The following is a 13,273-nucleotide window of genomic DNA, read 5'->3' as shown; positions in this document are numbered from 1 at the left end:
ATCATGAAAAATTCCACCATAATTACCACCACTCTTCCGCACTCATGGTACTATTAGTTTATGGTTACTTAGTATATTTTATCGCTGCAGCACTAACATTTACTTTCTTGTATTTTTTTATCTTGCAAAGCTTTCTCTCATACCCATATTGTCACTCTAGTTTTATCTCCTAGATATTGCAAAACGTTCAGTGTGCGTAGAGTTGTGTCCATGGTTGATAGAACTTGAGAGAATATTTATCCCACCTATAGCTCCTCGTTGGGTTCGACACTCTTACTTATCGAAAAGGCTACACACGGTCCCCTATACTTGTGGGATATCAATGACTCGCCAATTTTGACTCGGGGAACACAATGTTTTTCGTTCTCTAGAAGGAGATTCCACCAAGTTCACAAGAAGGACCCTTTTTTACTTCAGTCTGGCGGTTGGCGTAGAAGAACTCCCTAAATAGAGTCACTGACTGCTCAATTTGGATATATACCTCACACAAGACTTGAAACTAACATATGTTGGTCATAGAATTGGGGGCAATATCCCGGGGCCTGAGACTGAAGAAGTGCAGAAGGTCCCTGAAGAATTTTGAGCCGGGAGGTCGAAAGCCTCTTCGCAAGTGATCAACAAAAATGACAACTTATCCTTGCCGAGGTTGCGGACAAGGCTCTTCTTTAGGAGCCCGCCAGCTTATCTCTTTCCGGGGCGACAAGAATCCCTGACTCACAAGGTTATCCAAGGTAAGCTTAGACTCTTGAGACCTGGCCTAGCTACAAGCTTTGGAATTCTTAGGGGCCATTTGGGTGGCTTGAAACAGGTACGAAAGATAATAAACAGGAATAAGTTAAGTATGAGATACTAGCAGCCAACTGATCTTTATTTCAAGGAGTGTTTAAGTTGCCAAAAACTATTACAGAACAATGTTCTAAAGCCGGTCAATGCTATAACCGGGTGTTTAAGTCGACATCGACAAGCGAAGGATTTTTTGAAGGCAAACTCCATGGGGGACTTAGCTGGAAATTATTCACAAATAGGTTGCGACAAGTGACATCTCTCGTGATGGATCTAAGTATAAGAAAAAATAGTGGAAATACATGTTCTAAATTGGCAGAGGAACCAAAAATCATAGTTTCTATACGAAGTTCTCCTAAGGAGGTTCGTTCCATATCTATGCAGTAAAAAATGGGTGATGAGGCCGCAACAGGCTTATGGATGCACAAAGGGTGAGAGTTTTGTGGATCTGGGAAATTTTTCTTCGGAGATTTGATGAACACAATATGAACATCGGTAGAATGCACTGATGAATCTACAGACCCTCTAGAGAAAGAATGTGTACCTGCTGCGCTGAAGAAAGGTAGCAGCCATGTGCGTGCGACGAAGACGAGGAAGATCCAATGAACATGCAACATACTCGGGAAGGTACGGTCGTCGTCATGAAAGATCTGGCGTGCGCGACAATGGGGAAGAGTGCGAGGAAGAAGAAGAAGGGAAAGGATAACGCTGGGGTTCACCTGTCTATTTGTAAGGAAAGGAGGGGGACTAAAACAAAACGGTCACAGGAAATCAATGGCTAGGTTTACGCCTGGATTTTCGTGCCAGACCGGATTTAATGTTGTCATTGAAAAGATTCGCTATAATGACTTGGACGATAGCGGCCAGCATGATGACATCATCCAAATATAACCCGAGAAGCGCTAAGTCTCAAAGAAGAAGGAATGACCATACATCACTTTAACCCGGGTTCAAGATTTATTTCACAGATAAAAGTTGAAAGATTGACGTCTCATAGTGTGATCAAGGGAGCTTGATACGAACAAGTTCAAATCAACCTAGGGCCTAATGTCGGGGATATAACCCCACATTATAATCCATCACTTTGGGCCGGGTCAAACCATAGAGATGACAAGAAGATGGACCAAAGGACTTATCCAGTAAGCCGCGTGGCGGCCCAACACCGGAAGACGACGACTCAAGGCCCACAAGGAAGAGACGCCAGAAGTTTTCCTAACTTGGGAAGAAAGATAAAATAGAATTGTAGTAAGTCACGGGTGTTTATTTGATCCAGACTCTTTTGTAAACTAAAGGCCTCTACCTACATATAAAGGAGAGCCCTCGAGTTAGAAAGATCAAGTAAACAACTCTCGAGAGCTAGGTTAGTGATTACGCATCCTTGTAGTTGAGATCCCCATCAACATAGACACCAAAGCAGGACGTAGGCTTTTATCTCCATTGAAGGGGCCGAACCTGGGTAAATCCACCTCTCGTTCCCGATTAACCTCTTCGAGTCGCCACACCGCCATGATGGCCTCAACACTAAGTCCGTTCACGAGCTAGGTCATGTCGTTTGGTGACATTGGCCCTAGACTCGGAGCCCGACATCATGGGGACGAGGCTCCATCGCTAGGGTTGCGCTCCACCCCGTGTAGTTAGTCGCCACTCTACCTACAACCAATGCTCACCACCTCCATTCCGTCGCGCTCACGCACCTTGAGTTGTCGACGCCGCTGGAACCGAGCCCCACTCTTGTGGATGCAATGGGGCCAGAGTGACTCCGACAACGGAGCTCGAGTTTCCTCTCGGGACTAGCAAAGTGCCAGCTGGACGACTAACTCCTCCTCGTCCGCACATGAGGACGAGGTCCCACCCGATGGATCCAGAGTTGTCAAATTCAGGCTCGCTATTGGCCATGTCAGAAAAGGGTGGAGATCACTAGAGAGGAGTTGGGGGTGGAGCGGAGTGGACTCGGAGTGGGTGGTTAGGGTTTCGTTTGGATAGGGACACATTATGAGGCCGAGGTGGGTTGGTCGGGGCAAGATTCAATGTGAAGAATGTGTCGGGGCACCTCATATGACATATATGACCGGTTTAAGGGTCCGATTAGATGGCATTTTCGTGACTAGACCGTCCGCTCAGACATAAATGGACGTGTTAAGTGCAAGACAAGTTACAAACCAACATGTATATCAAATTTAAGTTCTAAACTACACTCATGCTTATATTTTTCTTAAATTATTTCAAACCTTCCAACGATGCGACTTCACCAGGAGATGTTTCTGTCATGAACATATATGCAAATGTATTTTGCGTTACCGTGTTTCAAAAAGAAAAAAGTATTCCATCCGTTTTTAAATATAAAACCTTTTAGAGATTTTACTGTAGACTACGTACTGCGATGGAAATTAAAATGCAAACCACATGGCAGCGGCATACGAGAGCCATTCATCGCTACAGGACACTTTGCATCGGTAGCCAGCTAGTTTCCGACGGTACCGACGAGCCGCAGAGAACTTCTAAATGCGGTTTTTATGTGCAGGGACAAACGCGGGTTTCTCTGTCTGCGGAACAGAAAAACAAATTCGGTTCCCAGCAAAAACAAAACAAAACAAAGAAACAAAAAAACTGCGGTTGCACGTAGTAACAAAGTCTGTCGCGCACGGAGCATCTCATGCAGCCGATGATGGCTCGCCAGCACGAAAACACTTGTCACGGCGCGCTCCCACGAACCGGAAACACTTGGCGCGGTGCGTCCCTCCGAACCGAAGCACCTGTCTCTACCGCCTCGGGAACCGGGCGCTAATCTCCAAATCAGGCCGGAGGCCTCCACGGCCGTCGATGCGATGCCGCCAAGAGCCAGTGCGGAAAAGAGAGTGTCCTTTTCCCCCGGCCGCCCGGCGAGAGGAGGTGGCAGCGGCGCCTGACGCACGCCTCCTGCTGGCAGCTCCTCCGGCGCGCCGCGTGTATAAATAGGGGCGCAGCGCAGGCATTCGTCGCCCAGCCATTTCACTCGCTCGCTCGCTCTCACCGCGCACCAAACCCGGCCGGGGCAAGTTCGCCTCGCGTTTCCCCTGTGACGTTTCCTCGTTTCTCGCCCTCCGGCTCCTCCGGAGCAAGGTAATGACGAAGCCATGCCCAGTTTGCCTGTGCTTGAAGAACTTCTTTTCATGGTACTACACATACTGGCATGGATGGCATCGGGTGTGGTTAGGACTCTACGGAGATCTCTGGGGCTAGCCTGGTTTCAGTAATTCAAGCGAGGTGCTGCGAAATTCTCTTTCTAGCTTCTTCAGCTTAGGTAATGTCAGGTGATCTTCGCGGTCTCTGCATGCACTTGGGTAGTTCATTAGTTGGGTCCGTCCAAGCCCTGGTGTCATGCTTTCGGTTACTGTAGCTAGCCAGCCCAAAGGAGGGGAGGGGGGGGGGGGAGATCTTCTCATCTTTTCTTTCTGAAGCTGGAACTAGGATGGTAGAGTGGGTGAACTGATGGGAGATCCATTTGATTATTTTGCCGGTTTATACTTTATATACACTGGATCAGGGTATGCGCATGGGCGTGTGTATACTGTAGAGATTCAGTGCAGAACTGCGTGTTATGCATGCCTGTGAGATGCCCCCGGGATGCTGGCTTAGCGTCGGTTGAAAATTCTCTTATGTTTCTGTGACCATATTCTTAGTTTCCGGAACGCAAAAATACGTAACTTTTTCCAAGGCCAGTAATTAAGAGCTACTGACAAATCCTACAGTACATAGTTAAGCTTCTTGATCTGTGGATCATGTGCATGTCTTTGCATTACTACTAAAATGCTCTGTGGATCATGTGCATGTCTTTGCATTACTACTAAATTAGCTGACCCGTTTCTACTTATCTGCATGCCCTTCATTGGAAAACTGGAGAGCCTGCCCGGCAATAGTTCCGTGCTCCTGTGCTCACTCATATTTTTGGTCAGTTTAATTAGCTTGCCAGGCCACGCAAGAAACGGCTAACAACACATCTCATGCTAACCCCATGATCTGGTTTCCCAAAGCACAGCCTTCTAGGCACCCTTGCACGTCACGCCAACCTTTCTTCCTTCGGCTCTATTTATTTATTTATCAGTAGAGTTCCCTTTCAGGACAAAACGCCCTGTGTGTAGGAACTGCGTCATACTTATACACCATCACCAACTTGTTCGTTTCTCTCGTCAGTTTCTTGTCAAATGTCTTGTAGTATTATTACTTACATGAGCTCGTTGCCGACCTTTCACGGTTTACATGTGTGATTGCCAAATGGTTTACATGACTGTCTCTGTTGTTCAGGATTGAGGATAGCAATGGGGGAGACTGCAGGAGAGCGCGCCCTGAGCCGTGTCCACAGCGTGAGGGAGCGCATCGGCGATTCCCTCTCTGCACACACCAATGAGCTCGTCGCCGTCTTCTCAAGGTCTGTCCTTGATCTTTTGCAGGCTAGACTGGCTGCCAGTTTGTAGAAATCTCTGCATATAAGATACGGTTAAGCGATGAATTATGGTTGCCTTGCGTATTTCCGTGTCATGCTACAGTATGAGCTGGATCAATGACTTTTTTCTTTAAAAGGTTTGTACTAAGGACCATTAATAAATTTTTAAAAGAACGGATGATGAAGTTTCAAATAATGCTCCTGCATTTCTACATACTGCTCCTTCTATTTGTCTTTTAACTTCTTATTACTGCTAATTGTATTTATACTATAATAACGAAGTACATGAACATTTTATTACTGCTACTTACATTTGTCTTACTGGTACAACTGTTACCACACTTTGTTTGTGTAACGTTGTTGATAGATCTGACCCACCTTCTGTTATGCGATAAATTATTCAGGCTTGTTAACCAAGGAAAGGGGATGCTGCAGCCCCATCAGATCACTGCTGAGTACAATGCCGCGATCCCTGAGGCAGAGCGCGAGAAGCTGAAGAACACCCCCTTTGAGGATCTCCTAAGGGGCGCACAGGTTTGCACCACCAAAACTCACTGCAGTATCACTCCAGTGATGTTCAGTTCTTGATCTATGTGTTGGTTTCTAATACAGGAGGCAATTGTCATCCCTCCATGGGTTGCTCTCGCCATCCGGCCAAGGCCTGGCGTCTGGGAGTATGTGAGGGTCAATGTGAGCGAGCTTGGTGTTGAGGAGTTAAGCGTCCCTGAGTATCTGCAGTTCAAGGAACAACTGGCGAATGGAAGGTATCTGTGATTTTGTGAAGTTATTAAGATTAAAGAGTCCAGCTTATGCCTTAGTTTTATCATATAACGCTTCTTCTGTTCAAATTGCAGCACCGATAACAACTTTGTGCTTGAGCTGGACTTTGGGCCATTCAACGCCTCCTTCCCACGCCCATCGCTGTCGAAGTCCATTGGCAACGGTGTGCAGTTTCTGAACAGGCACTTGTCGTCGAAGCTGTTCCATGATAAGGAGAGCATGTACCCATTGCTTAACTTCCTTCGCGCGCACAACTACAAGGGGATGGTAGGTTACACTCTCCGGTGTCTCGCTTTGTAGATTGGATCGTTCGACTATATCTTTGCTGAAGGTTCTCCAGAAAAACTACATCTTTGTTGTTGAAAACTGACAGGCTTACATAATTTGTTAATAGCATTTGCCCTGATGATATGTGCATAATGTGTTTGGCATTTGCCCTGATGATATGTGCATTTTGTAAGTAAAAATATATTTTAGAACAAATTCTTTAAGTAAGTGCAAAAGCCTGATCGCTATCTATGAGCTAACTGAAAGTTTAAACTGGAACTATTAAACCTGGAGTTTAATCACAATAAGCATGTAATATTTTCTTTCTTTTTCAGACCATGATGTTGAATGACAGAATTCGCAGTCTCGGTACCCTCCAAGGTGCACTCAGGAAGGCAGAGACACATCTGTCAGGCCTTCCAGCTGACACCCCTTACTCCGAGTTCCACCACCGGTACTGTATATAATCATCATACACATGATCATTCTCAACAAAGAACTAAAATCGTTGCATATCAATTTTTTCGTTGCATAATTCAGGTTCCAGGAACTTGGTTTGGAGAAAGGCTGGGGCGACTGTGCTCAGCGTGCGAGCGAGACTATCCACCTTCTCTTGGACCTTCTCGAGGCCCCTGATCCATCCTCCTTGGAGAAGTTCCTCGGAACAATCCCAATGGTGTTCAATGTTGTTATCCTCTCTCCTCATGGTTACTTCGCTCAGGCCAATGTCTTGGGGTACCCTGATACTGGCGGACAGGTAGAATCCCCTACATCATTTTTGACAGTTTGACATATTTCGTCGTGTTCAGTATATGATAATGTCGTTATCCTCTCTCCTCTTGTGGTACTCTGACACTGAACACGACGAAATCTTTCTCATCACCAATTTTCTTATGTGATGGCAACCCACAGGTTGTCTACATTTTGGACCAAGTCCGTGCTATGGAGAATGAGATGCTGTTGAGAATCAAGCAGCAAGGTCTCGACATTACACCAAAGATTCTAATAGTAAGTTTAGCACCCAACATGTTCAAATATGAGCTCTCTGTTATAAACTTATAATTGATCCGTAATGAGGTATCTTTGGCCTTACCTAGGTCACCAGGATGCTCCCTGATGCACATGGCACCACCTGTGGCCAGCGCCTTGAGAAGGTCCTTGGCACCGAGCACACCCACATCCTGCGTGTGCCATTCAAAACAGAAGATGGTATTGTTCGGAAATGGATCTCCCGTTTTGAAGTCTGGCCTTACCTGGAAGCTTACACCGATGTATGCATTTCATTTTCCAGCAGCTTATTTGTGGTGTTTCATTAGAATGGCAATCCATCATTTTGTTTTCCTGTTGCTTTCAGGATGTGGCACATGAGATCGCCGGAGAGCTGCAGGCCAACCCTGACCTGATCATTGGAAACTACAGTGACGGTAACCTTGTCGCGTGTTTGTTGGCACACAAGTTGGGAGTTACTCATGTAAGCCATCTATCTCCTTTTGCTAAGTACAAGATCTAATCTCATCCCCTTAGTATGTTATCATAATTCTTATTTCCTCGTGCAGTGTACCATTGCTCATGCGCTCGAGAAAACCAAGTATCCCAATTCCGACCTTTACTGGAAGAAATTTGAGGATCACTACCACTTCTCATGCCAGTTCACCGCCGACCTGATTGCAATGAACCATGCTGACTTCATCATCACCAGTACCTTCCAAGAGATTGCCGGAAAGTAAGATTCTCTTTTTCACAGAAACACTGCTCTGGTCATTTGCAAATATCATAACTGATGTAATGTTATCATCCAAATTTCAGCAAGGACACCGTAGGGCAGTACGAGTCGCACATGGCATTCACAATGCCAGGCCTCTATCGTGTTGTCCATGGTATTGATGTCTTCGACCCCAAGTTCAACATCGTGTCTCCTGGTGCTGACATGTCCATCTACTTCCCATACACTGAACAGCAGAAGAGGCTTACCTCCCTCCATACTGAGATTGAGGAGCTACTATTCAGTGATGTTGAGAATGCTGAGCACAAGTATAATCATATATTACTCTTGAGTTCTTATAAAATAAATTGGCTGCCATGCTGGTTATCTAACTTTACTACCTCTCCAGATTTGTGTTGAAGGACAAGAAGAAGCCGATCATCTTCTCGATGGCTAGGCTGGACCGTGTCAAGAATATGACTGGCCTGGTAGAAATGTATGGGCGGAATCCTCGCCTACAGGAGCTGGTAAACCTGGTGGTTGTCTGTGGTGACCATGGAAAGGTGTCCAAGGACAAGGAGGAGCAAGTAGAGTTCAAGAAGATGTTTGATCTTATAGAAAAGTACAACCTGAGTGGTCACATCCGCTGGATCTCTGCTCAGATGAACCGCGTCCGCAACGGTGAGCTCTACCGCTACATCTGTGACATGAAGGGAGCCTTTGTGCAGGTGAGGAACATCGTCAACATAGGAACTCAGTACGACTGAATCACGACATTTACTAGTTCTGACACTTTTTCGTGTTTGGCTTCCTGTACTCAGCCTGCTTTCTATGAGGCTTTCGGTCTTACAGTGATAGAGGCCATGACATGTGGTCTTCCAACATTCGCCACTGCATACGGTGGTCCAGCTGAGATCATTGTGAATGGTGTGTCCGGCTACCACATCGATCCTTATCAGAATGACAAGGCCTCCGCACTGCTTGTGGACTTCTTTGGGAAGTGCCAAGAAGACCCGAGCCACTGGAACAAGATCTCACAGGGAGGACTCCAGCGCATTGAGGAGAAGTATATAAGCAATTCTCTATCGTCTATATATGTTACCATCTGATGCATATGCTCTTGACTCTTTTAACAGCTGTGAGCTGAGATTGATGCCCTGTGATCTTGACGCAGGTACACCTGGAAGCTGTACTCTGAGAGGCTGATGACCCTTTCTGGTGTCTATGGTTTCTGGAAGTACGTCTCCAACCTCGACAGGCGCGAGACTCGTCGCTACCTTGAAATGCTCTATGCCCTCAAGTACCGCAAAATGGTATGTGTCATGACATTGCATTCCCCCACCTTGATAATATCAGCTCAGTTCATGTCTTGGAACTTAATTTCTCCGTGCCTTTGTTGCCTGCAGGCTGCAACTGTCCCATTGGCTGTTGAGGGCGAGACCTCGGGCAAATGATTTGTCCTTACCAGAGAAATAAATGGTGGGCGAGCGCTCTGCTTTACAGTTCCCGATTCAGTGATGGAGCACAGATCGGAGAGTGTCATGCATCTGCTTGTCCTTTGTTACCATTCCTGTTGAGTCCCCATGTTGTCATGGAAGGGAAACTGGATGGATGCTATGTTATTGGTACTTTGTCATGGATACAATATTTGAATGAATGAATAAGATAATCTTTGTTTTACTCCCAAATTTCCCAAAATTCTGTGCAATTTCACAGCTAACATTACTTAGGACCGGATTTTGATTATGTCATTTTTCTGAGGGAGAAAGGGAAAGGCAGATTCAAACTCCTTTTTCTTTGGATTTTCCCAAATACACGGCTTCCTTTCTTCTTAGATATATTTCATTCATTTAGTTTCTCTATAGCTAACACTAAAACATCTCGCTAATAATCCTATAGTAAGAGCATCTCCAACAGCCGCACTTCGCGCCGCGTCCAAAAAATTTATTTGCCGCGCGCGCTTCGGCTGGTTTGGCGCGTCGCGCAGCGCTGGCTCCAGCAGCAGCGCTAAAATGCAGCACGCGCGCAGCTCCAGCAGCGCACAAAAATGCAGCGCGCGCAAAAATGAAAACATGTGAATTTGACACAAACAAGTTGAGATGCATAAAAGTTCATGCCCACAAGTTCATCCAACCAAGTTCAAAATGCAAACAAGTTCAAGACATATAAATGGTGCGCGTCGGCCGCCGGCTCAATGAGTGAGCTCGCCGGCGCTTCGGTAGACGCCGCGCCGGTCCGCCGCCCTGCAAGATTCTTCTTCGTCTTCGAGCTCCCGGAACCGTCCGCCGCCTTCTTCTTGCCGGATGTTTTTCCTTTCTTCGACCCCACCGCGGCGGCACGGGACGGCGCCGGCGCGATGCCACCCGTCGGCGTGGTCATCTGCGGCGGCAAGAAGAGGCTGCGCGCGAGGCAGACGGTCGGCGGAGCTCCGGCGGTGGCGGCGCCAACGCTCGCTGCGCTAGGGTTTTCGGCGGCGGCGGCGGGGGGCTCGCGGCTGTACAGCGGAGTGAGCAGGGTGCCGGTCTACGCGTCCATGGTGGCAGGGGCGCCGGCGCGCGCGGTGCGAAGGAGGAAGAAAGAGAGAAAGTTTGCGCGCGCGCTCGAGTCTGCCGCGCGCAGAAGTGTGCGCTCCAAATTACCAGCGCGGGATGAGGCTATGGACAGCGCGCCCAACTTGTTTTAGCGCGCGCGCGGTTTTTGTGCGCCTGCTGGAGCATCCCGCCGCGTCGCGCGCGCTAAAAAGGGATATTTTTGGACGCGACGCTTGTTTTGCGCTGCTGTTGGAGATGCTCTAAGATCTCAAAAAGGGTCGTGACACTAGAGCCAAATCTACATACACATCAAACTTCTTATCTTGCCAAGCTAGCACCTCCATCCCATCAATTCACTGTACAACTCTCAATCCTCCGCCTCATCTTCCCTTGGCTCACAAACCCAAAGTTTGTCTAATTGTTTTTTTAGAATGGATTTCATGTGGAATACTATTGAATATGGCGTCCTTACCAAGGGCTACAAGACCTTAGTGTACTGAAACTCGTGGTTATAGATCCGAATCCTCTAGTATGAAATATTGTCTTTCCCAAATAAAAATTCATAGTATAGTGAAAAGGTAATTTCGTTCTTGTGGAATAAGAACCCCTCGTACCCTAAGAGCATCTCTAACCGATACCATATAATCGGTTAGAGAGGATAATTTTGTTTTCCTCCTCAAACCGGCACCTGGTCGATCCCTTATATTGGCTAAAGGAGGATAATTTGTCGTTCACGACCTCCTCGAGGAGGACAAATACTCGTCCTTCCATCCGTGGAGTAGAAGTTTTTTTTTGCCTCCATTCTCGCCCACCGCTCTGCCCACTCCATTCTGGCGCCGCCCTCGTTGCCTCCGCCGGCCACCGCTGACACCCTGTAGCCTCGTCGACCTCCTGCCGCCAAATTCCGACGAGATTTCGGTGACCATTTTTTCTTTATTTTTTCATCCTTTTCATTGTCTCCAGCCAGAGAGGTGCTCCTTCTCGTTACCCCTAGCCCAGCGGCGCTCCTCCCATAGTCGAAGTCGGCGAGGCCGTGGTGGAGGAGGTTGTGCGTGATCTTGTCCCTGGCCTTGGAGGCGACATTGGAGCGCACAGAGTTCTCCAGCAAGGTCAGGTCGTCCCCGAGCTCCACGCGGGGCTCCAACGGCATGGTCTCCGGCCACAGGAGGAAGCGCGCCATGAGGATGGAGCGGATGGCGCCTCCGGGTACCCGCTCGGCATCCACCCGGGGGGCACGTGCGACAACGAGCAACAACACGATGAGGTGGGCGACGTGAGATTTGTGCGATGCGTTCGACAGTGGACAAGGACTCGTGACTCCAGTATAGTCACCATCGTCACCGCTCGCCACAAAGGTGCATAACAAGTGTTCGACGAAATGTATGAGCCAAATGTAAGTTTTACTCCGTTAAGTTCAAGGATTTGCTTAGAAACAACACTTTTTTAGATGAACAAATGTACTCCTCTATAGGATACTCGGCCTTTTACTCCTCTAAATTAGAGATGCTTAATGAAAGGAAAGGAAGAAAATCATAAGTTTTTGTTCCTATAAAACTATCACTAAATACGCCATAGGGCTATGCCTTAACCCCCTAAACTACATAGGAAGAGGGGCACTCGACAAACAGAGGGCAATTGCATAGCACATGACCGCGAGTGAGCTCTTGATACCTTATGTTCACTTCGTTTCCTGTGCCGGAAACCTTTTCCGGGTTTAAACTAAACTTGGGCATGAGCAGCCCGACCCGAGCCCGGCCCCAAGAACCCGGGCCGGCCGGACCGGGCTTTATGTTCGGTCTGGGCTCAGGCTTGAAAACTAGGCCTAATTTGTTTTTGGGCCGAGCTTGGGCTTGGAAAAATAACCATTTTACATGGAGGCCCGACCTGGCCCGGCCCGTAAGTCATCTTTTTAGTCCATTCGGACCCAGCACCTGGATATTTGATTTTTTGGCTGGACCGGGCCGGGATCGGGCTTGGGATTTTCAGTTCAGGCTTTCTAAAGCCCGGCCCAAAACTCGGCCTGGCCTTTGGTATGCCCAGGTTTAGTTTAAACCGAGCCAAAACATAGAATTTCCATTGAAGAAGTAAAATACTACTCATACTAGCTGGAGAATCAAGGATACTAGCTAAAGAATCAAGAAACAAATACTTCTCATGCTGATGCCTTTTTAGTTCCCCGAAGATAATTTCATAGTTTTTGGCGAGAGCTGTGGGTGAAAACCTTCAGAGCTCGCTGTTGCTGGTCGGTGGTTCTGGGCTATGGATTTCAACGCACTCGAGATCGAAATTTACAACCGACGATAAAATAATTTGGTCATTCCGTCTAACCCGAAGGATTTCAGCGATATTTCCTCGGGATTGAAGCAACAGGCTAAGCAGAGGACTCACACGCGATAGGCGCGCAGACGGGAGACCCGGACGCGTCGCCGGCCGCCCTCCTCCACACCGTCAGTTCGCACGCGCGACTGCTGACAAGAACCCGGGCGAGCCACGCCGTCGCGCTGACTCCAGTCTCGAGGAAGCTTTCGCTTTCTGCCGCGGCCGCCGGAGGCCGGAGCAGCCGGTGTCACACGGCAGCAGGACAGAGAGAGAGAGGGAGGTCGCAAAACCGGCAGGCCCATCATCCCGCATCACCTGCCTTCCTGGGCCTGAAGTGGGCCCCGCGGGTCCGAAAAGCAAGCCGCATCCGTCACGGCGCTGCCCACCCAGGTCGGACCCAAACCCGCGTCCCGATTGACCAGGCCCCAGCCCGAGCCCGAGCCCGAGCCCATAACGTACAGATGAGGCAGC

At 48.1% G+C, this 13,273-nt stretch overlaps 1 protein-coding gene across 2 annotated transcripts; it reads left to right on the top strand.

The window, feature by feature from the left end:
• Positions 1–3,602: 3,602 nt before the first annotated feature.
• Positions 3,603–9,632, top strand: LOC123425299 (sucrose synthase 2). 2 transcript variants are annotated; one of them, XM_045108982.1, is made up of 16 exons: positions 3,603–3,882; positions 5,065–5,188; positions 5,608–5,737; positions 5,816–5,967; positions 6,058–6,250; positions 6,586–6,704; positions 6,791–7,007; positions 7,163–7,258; positions 7,348–7,521; positions 7,605–7,721; positions 7,807–7,973; positions 8,057–8,281; positions 8,362–8,680; positions 8,774–9,018; positions 9,127–9,265; positions 9,359–9,632. In XM_045108982.1, the coding sequence occupies exons 2-16, from the start codon at positions 5,079–5,081 to the stop codon at positions 9,404–9,406; spliced, it is 2,451 nt and encodes an 816-aa protein (XP_044964917.1). In that variant the 5' UTR covers positions 3,603–3,882; positions 5,065–5,078; the 3' UTR covers positions 9,407–9,632. The 2 variants fall into 2 exon arrangements, with proteins under 2 accessions (XP_044964917.1, XP_044964915.1); XM_045108980.1 differs by lacking the exon at positions 3,603–3,882 and having other exon boundaries at positions 4,827–5,188.
• The last annotated feature ends 3,641 nt before the right edge of the window (positions 9,633–13,273 follow it).

This window comes from Hordeum vulgare, chromosome 2H (genome assembly GCF_904849725.1).
Source record: "Hordeum vulgare subsp. vulgare chromosome 2H, MorexV3_pseudomolecules_assembly, whole genome shotgun sequence".
NCBI lineage: Eukaryota > Viridiplantae > Streptophyta > Magnoliopsida > Poales > Poaceae > Hordeum > Hordeum vulgare.
Note: the sequence above shows the minus strand (reverse complement) of the source record. Positions and strands in the feature narration are given on the sequence as shown.